General features: G+C 35.2%; 1 protein-coding gene across 1 annotated transcript; it reads left to right on the top strand.

Annotated features, from left to right (window-relative positions):
• Window positions 1–691: 691 nt before the first annotated feature.
• On the top strand, window positions 692–25,102 carry LOC142610236 (insulin-degrading enzyme-like 1, peroxisomal). Its single transcript, XM_075781997.1, has 26 exons — window positions 692–1,022; window positions 1,122–1,197; window positions 1,293–1,360; window positions 1,484–1,575; window positions 1,664–1,737; window positions 1,825–1,868; window positions 5,941–5,992; window positions 6,441–6,563; window positions 6,655–6,767; window positions 6,906–7,068; window positions 10,395–10,487; window positions 10,688–10,773; window positions 10,880–10,966; window positions 11,607–11,710; window positions 13,494–13,596; window positions 13,728–13,823; window positions 13,912–14,101; window positions 14,305–14,366; window positions 15,460–15,564; window positions 19,231–19,432; window positions 21,724–21,932; window positions 22,496–22,620; window positions 22,705–22,756; window positions 22,834–22,920; window positions 24,110–24,232; window positions 24,463–25,102. The coding sequence occupies exons 1-26, from the start codon at window positions 900–902 to the stop codon at window positions 24,712–24,714; spliced, it is 2,904 nt and encodes a 967-aa protein (XP_075638112.1). The 5' UTR covers window positions 692–899; the 3' UTR covers window positions 24,715–25,102.
• The last annotated feature ends 263 nt before the right edge of the window (window positions 25,103–25,365 follow it).

The raw sequence follows: 25,365 nt of genomic DNA, 5'->3' as shown, positions 1-25,365 counted from the left end.
TCTCTATCCAAACTGAAAAATTAGTGACATGATGTGCATATCTAGCTAAGTTGTGAGCAATATTATTCCCTACTTTACCAACATGTTGGAAAGAAATACAAGTAAATAAACGTGCCATCAATTGGGCATTCCAAACTAACAAACCATATGAAGCCGGTGAAGGAGAAAGATCCCTCAATGCAGCCATGACGATCATCGAATCTCCCTCAAGAATTGCTTTGTTGAAGCCTAGCTCTAGGGTGAATTCAAGTCCTCTACATGCTGCTGCCAAAGTTTCCAAGTTTACAACTGAGTGTGGGAGTGGGATATTTTGGAAAGAAAAAACCTATCAAGTTAACTTGTGAACAAGTTGTTTTCTAAACAAGAAAAATAAACTATACTTGAATATGTAATTTAATTTGGTAATAAATTTGAACTCAATTTGTATTCCAAATAATTTTAAATGAATAATCTGAAAAATTTCATTTATTAAAAATTAGAATAATCCAGAATTCTTAATACTGTTTGTTTGTTGTTGTTGTTAAGAAGGTCCTTAATCTAGTTCGATTATAAAAAAAAGAGTTACATATGTAGCTAAAATAATAAATTGTATGACCTTTCATAAATAAAGAAAAGAAAAAGGATATTGGAAATAAAGCGTCAAACTCAAAAAGTGTCGTATAAATATGCCCTTCTGATTCTAATGGCTAACAAATCAAATTACATTGAAGAGTGATAGTGATAGGATTAGGTGGTAGCAAACTCCAAAAGTAGAGGACCCCGTTAGTTATTCATTCGTCAAATGCTATTTTGCCCCTGTATTCAAAACCAAAGCCTCTCGCTCTCGGTCTCGGTCTCCTCTTAAGTCTTTTGAGTCTTTGAGGGCAGGGCGAGCGAAGTTGCGACTCTGATCATCAAAGATGGCGGTTGGGAAGGAAGAAGTGGAGATAGTGAAGCCACGAACGGACACCAGGGAGTATAGGAGGATCGTCCTCCGCAACTCCCTCCAGGTCCTTCTCATCGCCGATCCCGATACCGATAAGGCAACCCCCCCTTTATTCCTCTCTTTCAATTTCACAATTCACTATTTTCTTTTTCTTAATCTCAATCTCAATCTTAGGGTTTTTCTTTCTTTGTTTCAGTGTGCTGCTTCCATGAGTGTCAGTGTTGGCTCCTTCAGCGACCCCCCAGGCCTCGAAGGACTCGCCCATTTTCTTGGTTTTTCTCTTTCTCTCTTTATTTTTTTTTTAATTTTTCCATGGGTTTCATTTTTGAATTTCTTAGAGATAGATATTTTAATTGTTTGTATGCAGAGCATATGCTGTTTTTTGCTAGTGAGAAATATCCTTTGGAAGATAGTTACTCCAAGTACATTACTGAGGTACTTTTCTTTTCATTTATGTTAAAAGCAATAGAATTAACAAGATTCAAATAGTATACCCTTCCATCCTAGCATAATTAACACCCAAATTTCTATGCTTTTTTTTATCTTCTTGATTCGTAGCATGGAGGCTGCACAAATGCTTTTACATCTTCAGAGCACACAAACTTTTATTTTGATGTTAATACTGATGGTTTTGAAGAGGCTTTGGACAGGTAGATTCTGTTCTTCCTTTTTCTGCTTTCTGCTGTCTGTTCCCTGAAAATGTAACCCTACAATGTCTTCTTTTTGGTTGTTGTTCAGATTTGCTCAGTTCTTCATTAAACCTTTGATGTCAGCTGATGCTACCACAAGGGAAATCAAAGCTGTTGATTCTGGTTTGTTCTTCTTTCCTGGCTCTAACACCGTTAGTTCCCTCTTTGTTGATTTATTGTTGATCATCTCTCTCTCCCCCTCTCATGCAGAGAATCAGAAAAACTTGTTGTCTGATGCATGGAGAATGAACCAGGTACTGGTTATTGCCTTTGCTAAGCATATCTATAACTTCAAGATGCTGGATATATCAATCTTAATTCTTAAATGCTACATGAGTGAAATTCAAGGCTGTAGATAGTTTTTTAGGAAAAGTAGATCTTTGAAATGAGTGTAGAAACTACTCTCATATCTATGGTGCTAGCATTGTTAATGTAATTCATTGGTTAGATATACACCATACGGCCTGTATGGTCAGATATTTATAAGCCACTTTTGAATTTGGCCTTGTAGTGTTTTCCAATTTCATCATGAGGTTTTTTTATTTTCTTTTCCCCTTTTGGGTCAGCCCCCTTTACAGCTCCCAACTTGAATTTCTTAACCCAGCGGGCCACACTTTGTTAGTTGGATCAACCCAACTTACTAGTCATTCCCTGTTTCATCAATGGTGATAGGAAGCCTTTTATAAGGGTGTCCCTATTGAACTTTGAATTGCTAAGTTGGCCCATCATCAATACCTTCAGTCTAGGCATACATTGTGACTTGACACTCTCCATAGATAAAGCTTGATTTTCAAACACCCTCCTATTCCTCTCCCTCTATGCATGCCACATTAAACGATAAGGGGTGACATTCATGACTCAACACTCCAGTACTAAAAAACTTTGAACTTCGCCTCCAACATTGGGATAAACCGATGGTTGTCTTAGGCATCACTACTTCACTCATCACTTCAAAAAATTCAAAATCTAAAATTCCGTTAATCCATAGCTATTGGGCAATACAATAACAAATGATCCAGATTTTCTTCATTACTTCTACACATCACACTGATCACACACCAATTTGCCAGCACAATACTCCTCTTGATATGATTCTCCATAGCAAGAATTTGGGATTGGTCTTCAATATTTTAGGGACGAAAACTGAAATCCATGCTAACTTTATAGACGAAAACAATATTTTAGCTATTAGTATTTGAGTCTTGAAGGGTGTCTTCTTAGAGTGTTTGACGTTCTTAAAGAGCTTGCTATCCAATCTACCTACTTATCTCTCGTTGTTTACTATCTTGACATTTGTGACTAAAGATTGGAGATTGCAAAAAAAAAAAATTGTGGGTGTGGTGTGAGTGATGAGTTCAAATTTTTTCTTGTGGATCGGAATATAGTTTGTGCTCCAATTGAAAATCAGAGTATGGGGCTGCGTATATTGGATACTTCTAATCAAGCCATGTTGGGTAAATGGCTATGGCGACATGGAGTTAAAGGTACTTGTTTCTGGAGGCTAGTTGTTGGCTTGAAAGTATGGGGAGGATTGGGATCAATGGTCTACATAGGATGTAAGCTAGGAAGCACGGGTGCGGCTTTAGGTGTGCCGCACCTGCATCTGACATGCACAGACTGCCGTGTGGCTGTCGACGTGGCGGCACGCGCGTCCGAGGTGAATCTTTTTTATTTTTTATTTTTTTTATTTCCGATTCGGGCTGAAACAGCCCCAATTCGGTCCGATCCTGTCCGAATAAGAAGAGGAAGAAGAAAGATCTGCTACCAAAATATTTGTGAGGAAAAAAAGGGAAGGAGAAGAATAAAAATCTGCTACCAAATGATTTGTGAGGAAAGAAGAAAAAGAAAAGAAAAGAAGAAGATGGTGTGGAGATGTGGTGGATGAAGCTCAACGGCTGGCTGCTACCATCGAAACCCTCTCCTCTGGAACTTTCAAAAAGGAAAAGTTTGATGACAAATTACTGTTGACTTTCAAATAAAGCCTTGGAATGTGCTATTAATAAAGCAATGCACGTTGGTAGTGGTGGGACTTGGCAATGGAGCTTCTTGGAAGCTTCCTTGTTTATAAATATCCCAATACATTTGTTTATTTATTGTAAAACCCCCAAATTTGAATATCTTTATTATGATTTTTTTTAACACTATATTAAATTCAACCATTTATATCATTTAGCTTAATATTAGCCAAACCACTTGGTAATTGTATCAATTTAAATAATTACTTATCATTAATTAATAATATTATTTTGCAAAATTTACCCCCCTAAATATCAACTATAAATTTTAAATTGATCTCAAAAGTTCCTTATCTATTATTGCTCTTAAATTGGTATATGTTTACCATTATATGAAAAAATATGCTTAGCAATATATAGAAAATATAAATAAATATATATAATAATTTATTAATAAACGTATCCCGCCGCACTTGCACCATACTTTTTAAAAAATTACTGAGTTGCCGCACCGCACTGCACCCACACCCGAACCTGAATCCGCACACGTGCTTCCTAGGATGTAAGGGGCAGCCATGGATGTAGTTTATGGAAGAGTATTAGTGGATTGGGATAAATTTGTGAGGTATGTATAGTATGCTGTAGGGGATGTTAATAACATCAGGTTATGGCATGATCTATGGTGTGAGTTTAGGGTTTAGGGTTATGGCATGATCTTGAGTTGTATGCCATTGTAGTTGGGAAATATTCCTCATTTAGCTCCTACTTGGAGACTCAAAATAAGGGGAGGACGTGCTCATTGAGTATCATGTTCATTTGTGATGTTTTTAATTGGGAGTTGGAGTTGATAGGCTCTATGTTAGATATGTATATTCTAATATTCCAAGTAATGAGGCTCCTGATTCCATGAGGTGGAGGTTGAATAGCGATGGTATATGTAATGTTTATTTTTTATAATGAGGCTTTTACAGGCTCAACAGTGTTGCATCTGGAAAATTAGGTTATCTCCAACAGTGTTTTAGAGCTACTTTTGGTTGGAGAAACTGGTTTGGTAAACAATACTCCCTTGTTTGGAGTCTAGCCCATTGTGCCTATTTTGGGGAGGAGCAGCAGAGTCCACCTACATTTGATTGTGTGGAAACATCAAGTACTCAGTTTAAATTATCTTTATTTTTTATTTTGATAGGTTAGAAAACTTGTATTAAGAGAAGAATACCTCCTTAGAAAAATGAAATAGCCAGAAAAAAATATGTAGAAACAACAGAAAAAAAGAAAAAGAAAATTATGTACAGGAAGATAGGGAATCTAAAAACAGTGGAATGGATTCCTTAGAAGTAAAACTCCATGCACAAGACTAATCAAACAAGGTCCCTGCAAATAAAGCTAGGAGCTGATCCCTGGTAAGCTGCATATCAGCCACAGATGCCTCCCTATAAGTAGCAATCTCAAATAAAAATGGGAAGGTTATTATAAGATCAATGTTTGAATGGTTTTCATGTTTTGGGCTCTAGTGAGATCTCACAATAAGCATGTTTTCATGGTTTTTAGTATTGAGCAATAGTGGGATCTCACAATTAGCATTTCTGATAAATTTTGTTTCATCAAGTAACCTTATGTGGAAAGAGTCATGAAGGGTTGAGGAATCTGGTATTTCGTATAATTTTCTGATGTCTCTGCTAAGGTGTGTAGTCTCCAATGGATATGATTTCCCCTTTTAAGGCACTAGGCTGCACTTTGAGCCTCCTTTGTTACGGAAGTTTCTAATTCCTTGTCTTGATTAACATCTTAACTTAATCAAATAAAGATGAATTCCCTAATTATTTGGGTCATAGATAATCATTCCTCTAGTGTCTCTTAGGTTGTGTTCAGTTGGCAAGAGTTTAAGTTGAGAATTTAAAATTCTTGGGAGTTACCAAAATTATGGGTGCTCAGTTGGGAGGATGGATTTTGGTGGGCCTAGATGGAAAACTCCTCCCACTCCATTTTCCATCCCATTTCCACCAAACCAAACATTAGAAAACTTCCGTTTTCCTTCATCCATTTTCTATCCTCCCTTATTTCCACCCAACCAATTGGACCATTAAAGACTTGGTGTTCCTATGCTAGTTAGAATGACTAAGGAAATGGCAGTAACTTCTTGCTAGAGTTGTCTTTTATTTCAGCTTTTGAGCAAGATAAACTAGTGCTTAAGTTGCATAGAGGAAAATTTAATGGCCACCATTACAAATTATGTATTTTTGTTCATTTTATTATCGCATTTTCATGTGAATCAAACCATGTTGATTAGTTTCTATAGTGGTACTGGTAGTGTTCATGTGAAAAATACGCTTCTAATTGCATTCTCCATGTGAAATTTGTTGCTTATGTACAGCTTCAGAAACATTTAACTATGGAGGGCCATCCATATCATAATTTCAGCACAGGTCAGTAGTTTAATTATTATTTTCTTGGAAGATTTGTGTTTTAATTCGAAGTTGTAATTTAATTTCATAGTTTAATTCATATATTGTGTAGGCATGTATAATTTTTTCTGATATGTGAAGTCATTTTTCATTTTGGTGAAAAGTTACAAAATTTTTATTGAAATTGAAGGACCACTGGACCGAAATAAGTGTGAAGAAAGAAGCTGTCCATTATTTTCATTTTTACTTCTGGTTCTTGAGCAAAAAATGAAAAGAAATATAAATTATTAATTTAATACTGATTATTCTATAAGAAACACTGATGTTTACCCTTATGTTGTAGTTCACCATATATATCATCTCTTATGGTTGCTAAATATCTTTCATGTACACACATCCTGTGTATGTGGTCTATTTTTTTTTATATCAATAAAAGTTCTACATATATATATATCTTTCATGTGTGCAGGGAACTGGGATACTTTGGAGGTTAGACCAAAAGCAAAAGGATTGGATACCAGGCATGAGCTTATTAAATTTTATGAAGAAAATTATTCTGCCAACCTCATGCACCTGGTTATATATGCAAAAGGTAACTAACTTTTCCTATAGTACTTCTGTGCTTGAGGATGCTGTAGTTTCTTTAATCATCAACAATTAGAATCCCTTTGTGATGGGTACAGAAAAGCTTGATAAAATTCAAAACATGGTGGAGGACAAGTTCCAGGACATTCGAAACACTGACCGAAGTTGTTTCCATTGTCCTGGTCAGCCTTGCACATCAGAACATTTACAGGTATGCATACAAGTGATAAATTTTCTACATGCTAACCTAAAGTTGCATGTATTGAACTTCTAGAGGAACTTTTTTGAACATATGCAGTAAAGTTTTTACGTTCTGTATGGATTGTTTTTTGCTGTGTTTTTGTTTCAGATACTTGTCAGAACTGTCCCAATAAAACAAGGTCATAAATTGAGAATTGTATGGCCAGTTACTCCGGAGATTAGACATTACAAGGAAGGGCCATGCAGATATCTTGGTCATCTTATTGGCCATGAAGGAGAAGGATCTTTGTTTTACGTCTTGAAGACATTGGGTGGGTTTTGCATATCCATTTTTCATACTATCAATTTCTAGCAGATTTCATTTGTATATTCTAAAAAGTTGACATTTTGATGTAGTTAGAACTTTCCCATATAATAATTATTTCTATTGCTACACATTGAGCCACTTCTTTTTAGCGTTGAGATGTTGTGTCTATTTTATTTATTAAAAAATGAGGATTAGTAACATGTTTCAGCTTTGTACTTACTGTGACCTTCACTAATAATTGCCATCTCTCAACATTCTATAAAGCTTTGCATCCGGTCTACTTGCAGCACATAAACAACCCTATGACCATATATATATAATTTTTTTTAATAGGTAATAACAATCTTTATTGATAATAAAAGTACAATGAATTTACTATAGTAAACTCATTGCACAGAAATGAATACAAACCAATCAATTGGAAAAACTAACAGAATTAAGGATGTCAAACAAAGAGAGACAATGTGTAAACCCCCAAATACGAGACCATTCAAACAAAGTCCTAAGTAGCAAAGACTTCACACAATCTACAGGTCTCTTAATTTCCTCAAAAGTTCGGGCATTGCGCTTCTTCCAGGTTAACCACATAAGACACGCTAGTACCATATTTCAAATATTTGAAGAATGAATCCCCAACCAATTCCACCATGTAGAGAGAAGAGAAACAATAGTCTTCGGCATCACTCACTGAACTTTAAACAAATGAAGGACTTCACAAGGTATGAGCATACTTACAATGGAGCTATAAATGATCCACAGTTTCCTCTTCACATCGACATAGGCAACACCAATTAACAAGAGGTAAATTCTTCTTAACAAGGTTGTCTATTGTAAGAATACCACCCGTACCAGTTGTCCATAAGAAAAAAGCCACCCTTTTTGGTACCTTAACACACCAAATGCTCTTCCAAGGAAAAGACACCGACGGAGCTTCTAGCAATAAAATATAGAAAGAGCTCAGATAAAAAACACCACTACGATTCAATTGCCATATCATGGTATCATCACCCCCCTAGGTAACTTGGATGAGATATGTGCAAAGAAATCATAAAAAATTGCCGTCTCCCTATCTTGAAATTCATGACGGAAAAGTAAGTTCCAGCTTCTACCACCCCCATTAGGTGCAAAATCAACCATATCAGAAATCCTAGCTTCCTTATCCATAGCAACAACAAACAGTACTGGATATAAATCTTTCAAAGCAGTAGGGCTACTCCAAGGGTCATGCCAAAATCTAATACGAAAACCCTCACCCACCGCATACAACACATGACCAAAGAAGCTCTTAGCCCCCTTTGTAATGTTCTTCCACATACCACATCCATGTGTCCCTCTAACAACTCTAGTACACCATTCCCCACTGGCCTTCCATATTTGGAAGCTATAACCTGCCTCCATAAACGTGTAACCTCATTCCCAAATCGCCAGAGCCAACTTCCCAAGCAAAGCTTGGTTGAATAGCCCAATCTTCCGGATCCCCAAGCCACCTGCCTCCACTGGCCACACAACCTTCTTCCAAGCAACAAGCGAAAATTTAAAGACATTAGTAGATGTCCCCCAAAGGAAATTCCTCTGAATCCTCTCTAATTTGTCCGCCACATGTTGTGGAATAGTAAACAAAGATAAATAATAAATGGGAAGGCTTGATAAAGTACTCTTCAATAAAATAAGTCTACTCCCTTTTGACAAATATAACCGCTTCCAACTTTCGAGCTTTTTTTCTATCCTTTTAATGATAGGGTTCCAAATCGAAGAATCCTTATAATGAGCCCCCAAGGGCATACCCAAATAAGACATGAGAAAACAGCCAACCTTACAACATAAAATACAAGCTAAGGCATCCAAATTCTCAACCTCACCAACCGGCACAATTTCACTCTTACCAACATTTACTTTCAAGCCTGTGATAGCTTCAAAGATAATTAGAACCATACGAATATGTAATAATTGTTCCCTAGATGCGTCACAAAAAAGAATAGTATCATCAGCAAACAAAAGGTGAGAGATATGCAAATCTCCACGTGCATTGAGACTTGCTTGGAATCCACTGAGAAAACCTCCATCTTCTGTCTTTTTCAACAACCTACTCAACACCTCCATTACCAACAAGAATAGGAGTGGAGATAGGGGATCCCCTTGGCAAAGACCACGAGAGTTACCCAAGAAACTAGCTGGAGACCCATTAATAAGCACTGAAAAATGAACAGTAGAAATACACACCTTCATCTATCTCCCCCACTTCTCCCCAAAACCCATCCTCTCCTTACGGTAAAATAAGGCACTCCAATTCACATGATCATAAGCCTTCTCAATATCCAATTTAACAATCACACCCGGAATACCAATCTTCAATTTATTGTCCAAGCATTCATTTGCGATAAGAACAGGGTCAAGAACCCTATGACCATATTTAATATACAGCACACCATCTGGGTGCCAACAATGAAGGACTGATTCTCCTCTGGAATTTGTTAAGGCGCATCTTATGATGCCAGGGACTTACCTGCTTATAGTCACATATGGATCTGGAGCATATCAAGATCCAGCACCATTTGATCGGTCATTTCATGACTTGACTGGTGAAGACAAGTTTTCTTGTAAAGCCTAATGGCATCATACCGGAGACCTTTGAGTAAATCACACTTTTTTAAAGATGGACCTTTAGTGATGGGAGGGGGACTTATCATTCTGTAGACCATTGGCCTACTGACCTCCAATGAACTAAAAATGCTGAGCTAAGTGATGGGCAACTAAGAACAGATTCTCTGCGGAAATATATAGCTTAATTTTTATTTTATTTTTAATTTCATAAAGTAGTAAACTAGGAAAAGTAAAATTTAGTTTGATCATTTGAAGCAAAACCTAAGAGTAGTCCCTGTTTGCTGAATATGTCACTCAAGATGCTGCAAACATGTTCAAAGTGGACAAGGGACAAGATTGTTTTAGAAGAAGGTTGTTTATGGAATTTTAAGGCGCAATTTTTTCTGGGATGTGTCAGTCTTGAAGGAAATCAAATGAAGTTAGGAACTACAAATTCAGATTCTAAGATTTAAAGCGTAGTGCCTAAAGAAGGAGTATATTTATGCATGGGATTGATGAATGTTAATATTTTGACTGTCCTGCCTACCTTATGGGAGTGATGAGGTGCATTTAACATAATTGCTCTGGATGATCTTGCTTGAGTTAACTGTGTACAAATTATAGTTTCTAGGTTATGTTTATGCTTGTTTATCAGTTTGTGGTCCATGTTAAGCTCATAATCTTTGAAGGCCGTCTAATTCAGTTCCTCCATTCCCCCCACCCCTTCCCAAAAAAAAAAAAAATTTCCAGGATGGGCAACGGGTTTGTCTGCAGGTGAAGCAGAATGGACTTTGGAGTTTTCATTCTTCAAAGTAGTAATTGATCTTACTGATGCTGGTCATGGTTAGTTGTTCTGCTCCCCCCCCACCCCTCTCTCTCTTCTTTTCCCCTATAGCTTTTATTGGATTTTTCAATAAGCATGACTTATTTTATTATGACACAGGTACATAACTTTTTGTACATACTACATTTTATACTGTGGTGAGCTGCTAATAATCTGGATCATATAATCATATATTTGATCGATTACTGTTAAACTGCAGAGCACATGCAAGATATTATTGGATTGCTATTCAAATATATTGACCTCTTAAAGCAGTCCGGAATTTGCAAATGGATATTTGATGAGGTATTATGTGCATATAGTTAGTATGTTTTTATGTATGCATGTGTATATGAAATCTTGTGTTTGTCTTTATGGTTTTTCATAGAACTAAGTCAATATGTTAATGAAGCTCTCAGCTGTTTGCGAGACAAAATTCCATTATCAGGACAAGATTCGTCCTATTGATTATGCGGTCAATGTTGCATCAAATATGCAGGTAATGTAGGCAATTTTTGTTATTTGTATACTTCTTTTGCTTTGCTTTATATATGTTATCATCTTTTAGTGGTCTTTATAATTTGTTTGTTAAAGTTCATCTATAAACATTGTGCTAATATTTGGGAGGATTGTCCTATTTGCCATATCATGTTATAATTTTTTTTAAATTGCTTATGTTGTCGTATTGTACCTGTACCCGTGTCCGTGCATCCTAGGCCTATTATCAAAAACTGTACCTAGGTCATGTTTTGTCAACTAAGCTTCGGCTGGTTGAAGGGTCCAGCCAAAACAGAACATTGTATTTCTTCTTGGGTAAATAAAGTGGAATGATCCTTGCTTAACTCACATACCTGAAGCTTGGAAGAGTGCATTCACAGTTCTTATAACGGGTTCATATTAATTGATCTAGAACTAGGGAATTTAAAAAATAAATAAATTATATTCTATTCCTGATTGACATTTATAAACTTGTTTGCTCCTTTTTCTGTCTATTTGTTGGGCAGGGAGAGCATTGTAGCTTGTAATAAGGAAGTTGGAGCTTATAATTGCTATTTCTGTTACAATAATCTTGATTGCATGGGAATGGCACATTAATAATTTTGCCCCCCTTTAATTGATTATTTGAAATTGTTTTGCAGATATATCCCCCAAAAGATTGGCTGGTGGGCTCATCCTTGCCTTCTATGTTTAGTCAAGGCAGTATCCAAATGGTACTAGAGCAGCTATCTATTGACAAAATCCGGTGAGTTGTTTATTACTGCTCAGAGAAGCTGCATATATTATAGTAGCATATTTGTGATGCAGGACAAACCAAAATTGAAGCATCATATTTTTTTAAATAAACTTTTTAATGACATGGAGCCTCACCAACCTAGGACCCTTTGGACCCACCCTTGGGAAGATACACAACCCCACCCACCAAAACCGTGTATTAGGTAATACAAGGGAACTCCTTGTGGGGATTGAACCTAGGATGTCTAGGTCTACAACTAATCCCAAGCCTCCAACCGCTAGGATGATCCCTGACAAGTTGATGCAATATGAAAAAGAACAAAAAAAAAAACCTAGCGTACAAATCAATACAAAATGGGTAGAAAACATGAGAGTCAGCACCGAGGGTGGGGTCGATATTAGATCATTAGAAAATTTTCTAATTGAAATTTTATTTATCATAAACTTGTCTCCATAGGTGAACAAGAGCACCCTTATATAGACTACTAAAACTAAACCTAAATCTATTTGACTTAGGAAAGCCAACTTATTGAATTACAAAAATACCCTCGACTCTAGGATTTAAAATAAAATATTAATTGATTTAATTAACTAATAAAACCTTGCCTCACTGGTATCTTATCTTTTTTTTTTTTGATAGGTAATAAATTTTTTATTGAACAAAGTACATCATGTTCACCATGGTGAACAAATTCATGTGGTGTAACTAAACAAAAAACTAATAACACCTAAAATAAAATTCCATTGACCCATTAAAAATACAAGTTGACTTGCAACATTGAATAAGACTAAATTATCTGCTTTTCTCTCATCAATCTGAAGTATGGGACATTTGTACATTCCACTATAGTATTTCCTTCCTTTGCACTTATATAAAAAATAAACTATAGTATTTCCTTCCTTTGTAGGCTCCTTTGTTTTTGGTTCTTTTAACACTAATTTTTTGAAAATAACATTAGTAGAGGTAGTTAAAAAGAACATGTCAATTAAGGAAGTGATAGAGACTATGACCTCGCACAGAATAGAATGGAGTAGAAGAATACATGTGACCGACCCTGATCTAGGGTCCTATCTTTAATTGATTAGAATTTATGCTTTCTCTCTTCTAATATGCATTATTTATTTATTTTTGATAAAGTAAGAAAGCCTTTATTTATTAAAAAGATACTCAAAACTACCGGGAATATGTGTATAACCAGAATACATTCAAACCAATAGTTGGATTCCTTATTATAATTAGGAAATACTGTACAAATCTGTATCATTAGTAGGCCATTTGTAATAGACAGCCTTCCCCTTTTCTTTGGCGCCCTGACCATGCTGAGTGGCTGCCACATAATTTTATATAGGAATTTCACATCACTTCTTTGCCAGAATGGCACTAGTCTTATAATTGTGCACTCATGCTCATGCTCATATTAAGAATGCAGATTCAATTCAATGGAAATGATGTGTACCCTTCAGCAGTTTTGCCAAAATTCTAAATTTAAAATTTGATGGTTGCATTCGGAAATGGGGATGAAAGGTGTAGCCATGTTTTTGTGATCTTCTTAAGTTTGCTTTATCTTCAGCTAAAATGGAATGGATGCAGCCATAAGAATTTTTGCATATAGTTCAAACTTTATCAATGTTAATTACAATTTCTCATATGATTATAGTATTCAGTCCTTTCTATTCTGGATATTAATACTTGGGGATTTGGTTGTTTCTCATTATACAATATAGTCCTTTGCATTTTGCATGTTCCATTATGGTTGAGTCATAGTAGTTCTCCTAATGAGCTGTTTCTACAGAATCTTTTGGGAATCAAAGAAATTTGAAGGTCATACCGACAAGGTTGAGCCATGGTATGGAACTGCATATTCCATTGAGAAAATTACGAGCTCCATGATTCAGGTTTGTAGACGAGTTGGACTTAAATGAGTTATCTTGCTTGTTCAATTGATTTTGTCATGTCCTTTAGAAACTCAAATTGTGATGAAAGTAAATATTGACTGCTCTTTTAAATTATATATATTTAATTACAGGAATGGATGCTTTGCGCTCCTAATGAAAATTTGCATCTACCAGCTCCCAATGTGTTCATTCCCACTGACTTGTCACTTAAGAGCGCTCAAGAGAACGTATGATAAATATTAAAATTTAATTTCATGTGACCTTGTCTCTTCTCTTTTATTTTTCCTGTTAATTTTTTTATTGACTTTGAAACAGGTCAAATTTCCAGTTCTCTTAAGAAAGTCATCATATTCCAGATTATGGTACAAGCCTGATACAATGTTTTCTACGCCTAAGGCATATGTTAAGATAGATTTTAATTGTCCCCATGCTGGCAACTCTCCTGAAGCAGAAGTTCTAACTGATATTTTCACACGGTTGTTAATGGATTGCTTGAATGAATATGGTAAGAAGCTGAAGCTCATAAGATTTACTTAAATCAAACGGGGATTCTTATTTTATTTTTTATTTTTTTCCCTGAGTAGTTTTTATCAGAAAGAGGGAAGTACAACTTTATTTTAATACTATATCCTGTAAATAGAAGATTCAATGCTATATTTTGAGGGCTTTTTTTTTGGAGAAGAGCTTATTTTTAGTTGTTTATTCCAGCATACTATGCTCAGGTTGCTGGTCTATATTATGGCATAAGCCACACAGATTGTGGTTTCCAGGTATCTTCACAAAACTTTGTCAATTTCCTATAGGTTGATTTTCTATTTATGTGTTGGATTTTCATACACAAATACTTTATGTTCTCCCAGATTCTCCTTGCATTGACCTTACCTCAGGGTGTAAATTCCAACAATTGTAACTTCAAAATTTCTAATTTTTTTAGGTTTCAAATTCTTATACTCCAAATTGATACTCAACTTTAAATATTTTGGAATGCACTTATCTCATAGGGATCTAAGGAAGCTTGAAAAGCGTTGTCCATATGATGATTGCATATCTAGAAAAATAGTAGATTGTTGATTTGATTAATACATATATGTTTAAGTTAAAGTTTGATAATATGATTGGAGTACGTGGCAGATCATCAAATGAAAGTTCGGAATTTTAGCAAGGAAACTTTCACAGAAGTTTCTGAGTGCTCTATTTCAGACAAAATTTAGTTTTAATACAGTAAAGGAACTGGAATCATTATGTTTGTGGACTAACTGGAGTGACTCATAATCTGGAAAGAGGGTCTAAAATGGGTTGATATAAGGTGATATCAACTGGTTTAGGTCATAGAGCTTCTAAAATGTGCTCTTCTAGGCCTTTAAAGAGAATATCTAATATCTATTAACCATTCCCACAGTCCAAAACTATTAAGCTTTTTGAGTTGTTTGGATAATCTGATTCTGTAAATGCTTTTCATTGATAAATCACTTCAATGCTAATGAACTATAGCTCATTTGACACTCTCTCCTATAATAATTGGTTGTTGGGTGAGGTAGTGGGTTTGACCCACTTGGTGTGCATTCATTAATAATATAAGCGATTTGGGCTGGACCGGTTGGTAAATAGAAGTATTTTGATTGAGAAAATTCAAAGGGAATTGGATTCATAAGACTTAAAAGTAGTTTCCACATTTTGTATTATTTCAATTTTAACATTTTGCATTATGTTCATGATTGGAATAAAATTTTTTAAACTGAAAATTATTATGACCATCACAGTTGTAATTACTCTTCTTTATCTTTCCCTTCCACTTCTCTCTCTCTAAAAAAATCTGTGGAAGCATGATGCTATTTGTTTTAACCGTATGGTTTACTTCTTTAGGTGACTCTGGTTGGTTACAATCACAAACTGAGGATTTTACTGGAAAGTGTAGTGGAAAAAATTGCAACATTCAAAGTAAAACCTGATAGGTTTTCTGTGATAAAGGTAATTCCCATTCTTCCTAAAAGATCTCAACTGTTTGCCGCCTGCAAATTTTGCTGATTTTGCTTCTGCAAGTGCTCTGAGCATACAAGTAAATCACGTGCCAGATGTGTGGCACGATTATTGAATACAGTATTCTAGCCTTTGACGTGATCTACTTGTTCTGTTTTCCCATTGGATGTGGCTTAGTTATGTTGCACTCTTCATTGGTCACATGGTTTTACAGTGACAATGAGGCCTGGTCCATGGATTCCTTTTCTTTCCTTACATTCCTCAATAATTCCATGCACATAGTCACATAGTCACATATGCATAGAGAGCCCATTACCCTTCCAGTCGAAACATAGAAGTAATTTTTCCAATGGATCAGCTTAAGAATCAATCATTTGGATTTGTTTCTGTAGATTGATGTTTGTCTATTGAACTAGTTTTAGTCTCTATTTCTTTATCTTCGTTTTTCCTGCTTTAGATTTTGACAATACTGTACAGCTGATAATGTGAATTCCTTAAAATTTTTTTTCTCTAAACACAAGTAGGACACTTCAAAAACCCTGGTGTGTCCATGTCCAATGACAGGGTCACTTCTGCATGCGTGTCCTTGTTGAGTTCGGAGAAAAACATTTGTTATTTAAAAAAACAATATTCCTTTGATTTTAGATATGTTTAAAAATATATATTAATTAATTTTGATATCCCCAGTGTTGTGTCCTAAAATTAATATCTATTTAATTTTGGTATCCCCACAATGTCATGTCCTAATATTTCAATAATTTTTGTGTAGCCATGTCTTGTGTTGTATCATGTCCATGTCCATGCTTCGTAGGTTATCTCAAAGTTCTGATGGCAAACTTTTGAAAACAGAACTATATCGATGCAATCTTTATTGCAAAAACACTTGGCAACAAACTCCGCCTTGTTTTCCTCTTTTATTTTTGTTTGATCAATGTATTTTGACTTGATTGTACTTCTCTCTTGGTACACCACCGCTGTGCTTGGGTTTTTCCTTTTCTAATACAATTCTTCGTTACTTATAAAAAAAAAAGTTCTCCAGAATCGTCCCCCTGCTCATCCAGAGAAGATTCTTCCATGATCTTGTGTTGGGTATCCAATATGCATAAAAGAGAAACTTGTTGCTTCTTTTTGTTTAATGTGAACTTTTTGTTCTATTATATAAAAGCACTAACTTGAGTTGTTCATTGCCCAAGTTCAAAGATATTAGGATTCCTTTTAATTAGAGAGACCAATGTCTTGTGAATATTATTGTTCATGGTTCCTTCTTTAGGTTATGTTTGTTTGGAGGGATTTTAGGGAGGATGGAAAATTGAGGAGAGAAAAGTGGAGAGAGAGCATTTTTAGTGGTTGTTTGGTTGGGAGGGGGGAGGGAAAAAAAGTGGGGGGCTGTTTTCTCCCCAAAATGGGGAGAAAAGCTCAATCTTTGAGCTGACCAAAATGCCCATGTGCACTTGCACATGGGCATTCTTCTTGCCAGGTTCTTTCTTTCTTTCTTATTTTTTTTTCCTTTTTTTTTTTTGTTTCTTCTTCTAAGCGTCATTCTTGCCAGTTTTTTTTTTTTTTGGTTCCTTTATTCTTTTTTTCTACTTCTTTGTTTGTTTGTTTTTTTTTGTGTGTTCATCTTCCTTTGGCTTGTGCTATTTTTTTAAATAAATTTTGAAGTGTCCATACACAATTTTTTTAATAAAAAAATGTGTTACTATTTTTTTTAAAATTTAATGGGGGACATAGTTGTAAATTTATACCAACTTCATCTTTCGTCCTCTCATTTTTCTTCTCAACTGAACAAATAAGTTTTCTATCCTCCCAACCAAACACAAATGGGAGAAAACTAAATTTCTTCTATCTTCCTACTTTTTCACTCCTCCAACCGAACGAACTTGGAAAGAGGTCTCAAACTAACCAAGCTTGATACGGGCAAAGATTAACGATTAGTTTCTTTTGTCAAGAGCTTCATTCATGAAAGGAAGCTTTCCATGGGTGTTGCACGGACACGGAAAAATAGCCGCCGCACCCGTGGCCAGACGCAGCGACACGCAAGGGACGCGGCTGCCTGTGTGTCGGTGCCGCGTCCTTTTTTTTTTTTTTTTTTCCGAATCGCGCCGACGCGGTGTAGACTCGCGCCGAATCAGCCGAAATCAAAGCATCGAGGTCTTCGCCGGGGAGCTGGTACTTGAACGACAAGTCGGAATCGGCGCCGCCTATACAGAGAGCGGAGAGTTTGGAAATGAAGGAGTTGAGATCGACGGCGAGAATGAGAATCTTAGTCTCACCGCCGATGTAAGACAGTTGAGGACGAGGATGGATAAAATCTCTTCTGATGTGGAGAGGAGAGTGTGGAAGATTTTTTTTTTTTTGGAAAGAGGAGAGGAGAGTGATGTCACTGTGTGGAGTGGAGGTGTGCGTTTTGACTTTTGAGGAGAGTGGGTCTGGCATTTATTGATGTGGTGTGTGGGGAAGAACTGTAGAAACACTATGGCTTTTTTTAGTTGTGCACCAATGAAACTGAAGTTGTGCACTATAATTGGGATTTTAATATAGATTAATTATTGTTGCAAATAATTAGTTACACATAATTTTGCATATATTTTGTGAAATTGTATTTTAAAAAATATAATTTCAATTATAATTGTAAAATCATAAAATTGTATTTTCAAAACATAATTTTATAATTTATGCTTAGCAATATATATAAAATATAAATAAAAATATTTTTAATAATTTTTTAATCGCCGCACCCTGCCTCACCCGCACCCTACTTTTTCAAAAATTGCTGAGTCCTACATCCGCACCCGAATCTGGAAACACACCCGTGCTTCATAGTTCTAGGGTCATAGTACATCAGGCCAGATCTTGAAAATTATTAGAATGAAATGCACAATATCCTCTATGGTATAATGAAGTTTTATTTGACACCTAGGTTTCCATTTATTCTTATCACAGCCCTTATGATGTAAATTGTCTAATCAAATACTTTGTCAACTTCTTAAACTGGATGTTAGTCATACAAGATGCACATGACTGCGTATACTCACTCGCCCACATCTCTCTCTAATCACACCCCTTTTGGTTTCCAATTATTCTCATTTAGCTAATTTGCACTAAGATGTTAGCCAGAAGTGGAAGGATATGGGAGGCCATGTTAAAGTTATGAACATAATCATACACAAGAAGGTGGTCAAACTTTATTTACATTTTTTTGGCAGGCTTTTGTGGGGAGAGGAGGGGGGGGGGGTGTTCATAATAATCTGAGTAATAATACACGACACAGTCCCATTGATATCTCATGCGTTTTCAATTTTTCTAATCAACTCCTTATGCCTAGATATATTTTATGGGCTCATTGATGTTTCCATGATGCCATGTTCCCTGGGAGGCCTTTTTCTCCACTTGATGGCCCTTTTTTTCTGTTTAAATTTAAATTTCTTGATTTTTTTTTCTCTTTTTATTCTTTATCATGTAATTGCTATATTCTTTAAGGTATGGTCTTTTGTAGACATCCTGTGCATTTGGGCTTAAACCATTTCCCTTTTAGTTTATCTTATTAAAAAGAGAAGGGTTCATCCATAGAGCCTATAACTTATGGGTTCCATAAAAAATCTCAAGCAGTGTATTTGACAAAAGCATATTACATAATATCCGCATGTTCTTTATCAGGAAACGGTAACAAAGGAGTATCAAAATTACAAGTTCCAACAACCCTATCAGCAGGCTATGTACTATTGCTCCTTAATACTACAAGACCACGCGTGGCCTTGGATGGAAGAACTTGGCGTTCTTCCTCATCTTGAAGCTGAAGATCTTGCAAAATTCGTTCCAATGATGCTCTCAAGAGCCTTCCTTGAGTGTTATATAGCAGGTTCTTATAAGTCTCTTAATTTTTTATGCAAATTTTATTTAATAACATCCATCCTTTATTATTGTCACATTATGATCCCAAACGTATGAGTTAGGCATGTGACAGCAGCCGCGGCATGAAAGAACTTCACCTTTCGGTGTGCAAGGCCCTATTGGTGTGCCTGTAAACGAGGTGCTCTATCAACTGAGCTAGAGCCCTTGATCAAATGCTATAATTCTCCTCCAAAACATGGTTCTAGAAATTATTCAAATCCAATAAAATTACAATAACTGTTTCATCTCAAATAATCTTATTTGCTAAGGAAATAAATAGAAGCTGTTTTGAAGACTCCTTACAACCAGTAGAAGTTCCACAAATACAAATTTTAAAAGTTATTTAAATGTGACACATAGCACTTATTGATACTAGCCTAAGATCCTATCACACACCACCCACAACACTAGTCCAATATGATTGCTCTTCTTCAAGATCTATAAAAGAGAAAGAAAAGGGCGAGTTCAACAAATCATTAATTTACCACTAGCCTTAACTATCTGGATCAAATACAGTAATAAAAACATCATATTCACAGTAAATAAAGTTCTTAGGTTTGTAATCAATAATTAAGTTCATTTAGAACTACTAATCACACAGTTGAAAGCAATTAACAATAATTGAATAATATAAAAAATTCACCTAACTTTTTAAATAGCACAAACGTTTTAAAACATTACATATAATAAATAGTTATGACTGGTCAACTGGTCATGCTATATCCTTGTGATAGGCCCCCGAAGTAACTACTATACCAACATTCATTCCCATTTGTAGGGTCCAAAGCATAGTTAGACTGTAATTGTTCATTTTCCCAAAACAAATCAATTTTCATTGTAGCCATATCCAAAATCATATATGATAACATCTCATTTAACAAAAAAAACCTTCTTATATTTCTATTTCATTCAAACTTTCGGTTCTTCTCACTTAACTTCACATGCTTGTTCCAAATTTGAAGGATGTAAAAATGTGCTAGCTAAAACCATTTTAATACAAAATTTTATCATTTCAAAAGGAACTATATTGCTCAATTGAGTTTGAAATGATACAAATTTTATCGTTCAATTGAGGTGTTTTGAATTTTTCCCTTAAAAGCACCTCAATTGAAAAAGTACCAAAAATATATTTGCTTCTGGAACTGTAGAAAGACTACCTTAAAATTTGACCTAAACATTTTGAGAGAACCTATGTAAAACAGCCTTCTAAACTTTATAATAATTTAGAAATCACATGTTTTAGGATGAATTTTGGCCCAATGTGGGGTCCACTACTCTCTCTCTCTCTCTCTATTTATTTATTATTTGTAATTCAATAATTGGGAGAGGGGGGATTTAAATTCTAGACATCTTCATTAGAAACACCAAAAAGTACCAATTGAGCTACAAGGTTCTTGGCAAGTACACTAGTCTATTCTAGGCAAGTGGGCCATAATGGGCTTTTTTCAGGCCTAATTGGGTGAAGGAGTGAGCCTCACTCTACTGCAACCATGTGGCCAGCAAGGAACCCTTAGCTTCTGTATCTTTATCCAATTTCCCAGATTTTTTCTTTCCAGAATTTTATTTTTTATTTTTTAATTCCTTTTTACGAACCAAATCAAGTTCCCACTCAAATTTTTCTAGTAGAATTCGATATGCAGTACACACACACACATATATATGTTTATATATATATATATATATATTTGAAAATTCAATGTTAAGATCATGTTTAGGCTTAATTTGCTTACTAATTCCCTTAAAAAATTAAGTTGTTAACATCCTAAAGTCAATGATCTAAACCTAAAATCCAAAATCGACGTATGAGGTTTTATGTAATCAATGTGCTTAAATCCTCAAAATCTTGAAAAATCAATTTCCAAAACCCTAGATTATGGAAATGTGAAGAGATTAGAGTCCTTATTAGAATTTCTTACCTTAGGGTTCTTGGATGCTTTGATATATCTTGGCTTTAATGTTCCACCACAATTTCCTCTCCTTTGTGAATTTTGAGACTCCTCTATAGAACTCTCTATAGCATACGTTAACTTTGATGAGTTTAGTAACTAACAAGGGATTATTATCTTAGTTTTTCTAGAAACCCCTAAAGAAACAACAACAGCAATAATAATAATATAATCTTTTATTAACCCCAAAGTGAATTTATTGAAGTACCTAATTAAAATTTTTTTTTCTGGGTTTTACAATTATGAACAAACATCCTTGTCTTGATTTTAATTCATTTCGTTACTATTCTTACCCCCCCCCCCCCCCCCCCAGGAAACATTGAAACCAGTGAAGCAGAGTCGATGATTCAGTGTATTGAAGACGTTTTCTTTAGTGGTCCAGACCCTTTATGCCAAGCTTTATTCCCGTCCCAACATGTGACAAATAGAATTGTTAAACTTGAAAGGGGCATGAGTTACTTCTACCCTGCAGAAGGCCTTAATCCAAATGACGAGAATTCTGCCCTTGTTCACTATATTCAGGTACATGCTTATAAAAGATGGTGTGGTTCAGTTTAAGGCTGGAGTGATTTATTATTTTAATATTTACTCTCTGAGTTTGTCACAAACTTAATGGTTCCTAGGGGAAGTCAGCAATTAACTTTTCTATATCATTTTATTCTCTCCTGCTTTACTGCAGCATGGTAAAATATCCTCAACAAGGTTCTGTCTGAAATTGGCAAAATATTTTAAGCTGCCATTTTCTCTGCGAAAATTTTAAGTTTTTTATATTTTGACTTAATGACTCCTATGGAAAACTTTAATGGTACGCACTTAGCTGTTACTAATCCATACAATCCTTTAAGCTAATCACATTTAAGAGAAAGTGAAAGACAAACTGATTTATAGCATAGAAAGGTGGGATGGGAAGCATGTGTGTAGCACCAACACCTCTGGTATGTTATTGTTTTAAGAATGGAACATGTAATGCACACTTCTATTTAGTGCATCATTATAAAAATTTATATCCTTGAGACCTGGATGTAATATCACAGTGGTGGCTCTGATACTGTTCTTTTATGCAATCCTGTTGAAACAATGTCTAGGTTCATCGTGATGATTTTGTGCTGAATGTGAAGCTTCAGCTTTTTGCACTTATTGCGAAGCAACCAGCTTTCCACCAGCTTAGATCAGTTGAGCAACTTGGGTACATAACTGTGCTCATGCAGAGGTTTGTAAAACATGTTCCCCCTCATTATCACAGCTGCATGGATATCTGCCCTTCTCTTCAATATCTAATTTTTACTCAATGTAGGAATGATTCTGGTATTCGTGGAGTACAGTTTATCATCCAATCCACGGTGAAGGTATATAGTGTGGCCCTTTCTTTCTTCAATGTTGACCCTTTGCCTAATCCTCATATACTTTCTCTTAACATGAACAGGGTCCTGGAAATATTGATTTGAGAGTTGAGGCATTTCTCAAGATGTTTGAGAGTAAACTTTATGAGATGACCAACGAAGAATTTAAGGTGAGAACTAGTATTTAATACATCTAATTTTTGTCTGTATGTGGGCTTTATCATGACGACCAACGAAGAATTTAAGGTGAGAACTAGTATTTAATACATCTAATTTTTGTCTGTATGTGGGCTTTATCATGACCTGTTCACCATGTTAAGGTGATGTTTCTTTACTCGAGATATAGGTGGTAGATATGTAACAGCATTTCTGTGGATGACAACCTTTAATCTCCTCATAATGGAAATGACTCATGCATCATCTTTAGGATGACAATTTGTGCACACATAATTTAGATTCAGAGTAGAGTAATTAGAAAAGTACAATTTACATTCTCATAGAGTTCAAGAGTTTCTTTTCATGTTTGTCAAGGCATATCAATTATTTTCAACATGAAAATGGAGGGTTTCTAATCGCGAGAATGGACTTTTGACTTTAAGTGGATTTTAAAATATATTTTGAGTAATTATTTATAATAGCCACTTATTGGCCAGTCAAGCCAATAATGTAACATTTGAGAACATTTTTTACTAAAAGGTTGTCAAATGAATTGTTTGTGTCCATTTGGTAGATCACAATATCTTATACCCCAAGTAAAAAGACAGCCAGAACTTCCTCAGTGCTAGGTGGTTTGGCAATTTTATAAAATCTGTGTTCCAAATGATCATCAGATTAGGATGCTGGACAGATGAGCATTATGGCTGTGTGCCTCGGTATGGCTATATTAGGACATTAGCAATCACATTAAAAGGATTGTTAATGAAAGAGATGACAGAAAGCAAGACTCTGGAAGGATATAATAGTAGAGATAAAAACAAGTTGTTGACCCAGATTAATTTGTTGCAAATCCATAATTGAACCCAAAATCTGGGGTTAAGGCTTAGTTATTGCTTTTTTTTTTGGTCCTTTTTTGGTGTAAATTAGATAAATTATTGTTTAATTATTGTAATTTTTTTTTGGGCGGAACATCATAGATGGAATTGGGTTCAAATCTTGATGTTTTTATGTGAACCAAAAGGAAAGAATTTTTAGAGGCTTGATGATTGGGATGGCCTTAACATCATTCTGGTTTTTAACTTAGCAAAAAAGAAATTAAATAATAATAATAATAATTATTATTATATATATATATGTATACATATAAATTCTGGTTTGATTTGGTTTCACGGTGAATTGACTGCTGAATTGCTTGTCATGCAGAGCAATGTGAATGCATTAATTGATATGAAGCTTGAAAAGCACAAGAATTTAAGAGAAGAATGTAGATTTTACTGGGGAGAAATTTCTGATGGGACCCTCAAGTTTGATAGGAGAGAATCTGAGGTATGAACATCTTCTATCTGATCCTCTTTTGTCGAGGCTCCAAGTAGTCCTACCCTAGTATCAGAGTAATAGTAGTAATAATAATAATAATAATAATAATATAGTATAAAGAATTTCTTGGAAATTTTTGAATTTGGAGAGGCAAAACGTCATAAATGAGTTGACAATTTATTCTTCATATAAGATTTACAGAATCAAGTAGTTGATCTTTGTGGATGATGTTGAAACAGGTGGCAGCCTTAAGGCAGCTAACACAACAAGAATTGATAGATTTTTTCAATGAATGTATAAAAGTTGGTGCGCCTCAGAGGAAGACATTAAGTATAGGAGTGTATGGAAACCTACATAATTCGGAGTATACCGCAGAGAAAAGTGAACCGGTGCAACCCTACTCTATGAAAATTGATGATATATTCTCTTTCAGAAGATCACAATCTCTTTATGGTTCATTCAGAGGAGTTTCCGATCATTCCAAGTTGTAGATAGTGAAGCTCCAACAAAGTTGGCGAAGAATCATCTCAAATCTCCAAAGTGGTGAAACAACGCCTAATTCTGCAAAACAACGCAAAATTGGTCCAGGAAGTCCATTGGTGGAGCACGGTGCAGGTCTCAGTTGTTCTCAACAATGAAAACTTGTGTCCTGCATTGCACCAAAATCATCTTATATGGTTTTTCTTTTGAAGAAATGGCACAGATTATATTTTTAACTTTAGAAACAATAGAAACATTTAAAAATGAATAAATTTGGGCTACAAATAAATTCACTGCAGTATGGTAATTGGCCAGATATGAATTATTCTTTAAAGCTTGATTTCTGGACTTATAATAATAGCAAATAAATGACAGATGACGTTCGAAAGTTTTTGTTTATTTGACGTGGGTCAAAGTGGTTCTTGTGGCTAGTTGTCACAAAAATTTGCCATTTAAGATTATATAAATTTCTGACTCTTGCTGCCATATTTTTACATTGACTTCTACTTTATATATTTTTTCCAACAAGTTGATAACAAGTGACGCAGAGTTAGTAGACCACATAGAATAGCTTTTGAACAGATGGTCGAACGCCTAAAAACATAAGTCCGAAATCGGAAAGTATTAGCTACTTTGAGAGTTGTTCAGCCAGAGTCATTTTG

Source organism: Castanea sativa, chromosome 9 (genome assembly GCF_040712315.1).
Source record: "Castanea sativa cultivar Marrone di Chiusa Pesio chromosome 9, ASM4071231v1".
NCBI classification, from domain to species: Eukaryota; Viridiplantae; Streptophyta; class Magnoliopsida; order Fagales; family Fagaceae; genus Castanea; species Castanea sativa.
This window is presented reverse-complemented; position numbering and strand designations above follow the sequence as displayed.

Bases quoted from the DNA above. Each gene is read 5' to 3' on its own strand.
- LOC142610236 (XM_075781997.1), top strand. From the start codon at position 900: ATGGCGGTTGGGAAGGAAGAAGTGGAGATAGTGAAGCCACGAACGGAC. The intron at 10,488-10,687 runs GTTAGTTGTTCT...GTTAAACTGCAG, and splicing joins TCTTACTGATGCTGGTCATG to AGCACATGCAAGATATTATT. The intron at 13,824-13,911 runs GTATGATAAATA...ACTTTGAAACAG, and splicing joins TTAAGAGCGCTCAAGAGAAC to GTCAAATTTCCAGTTCTCTT.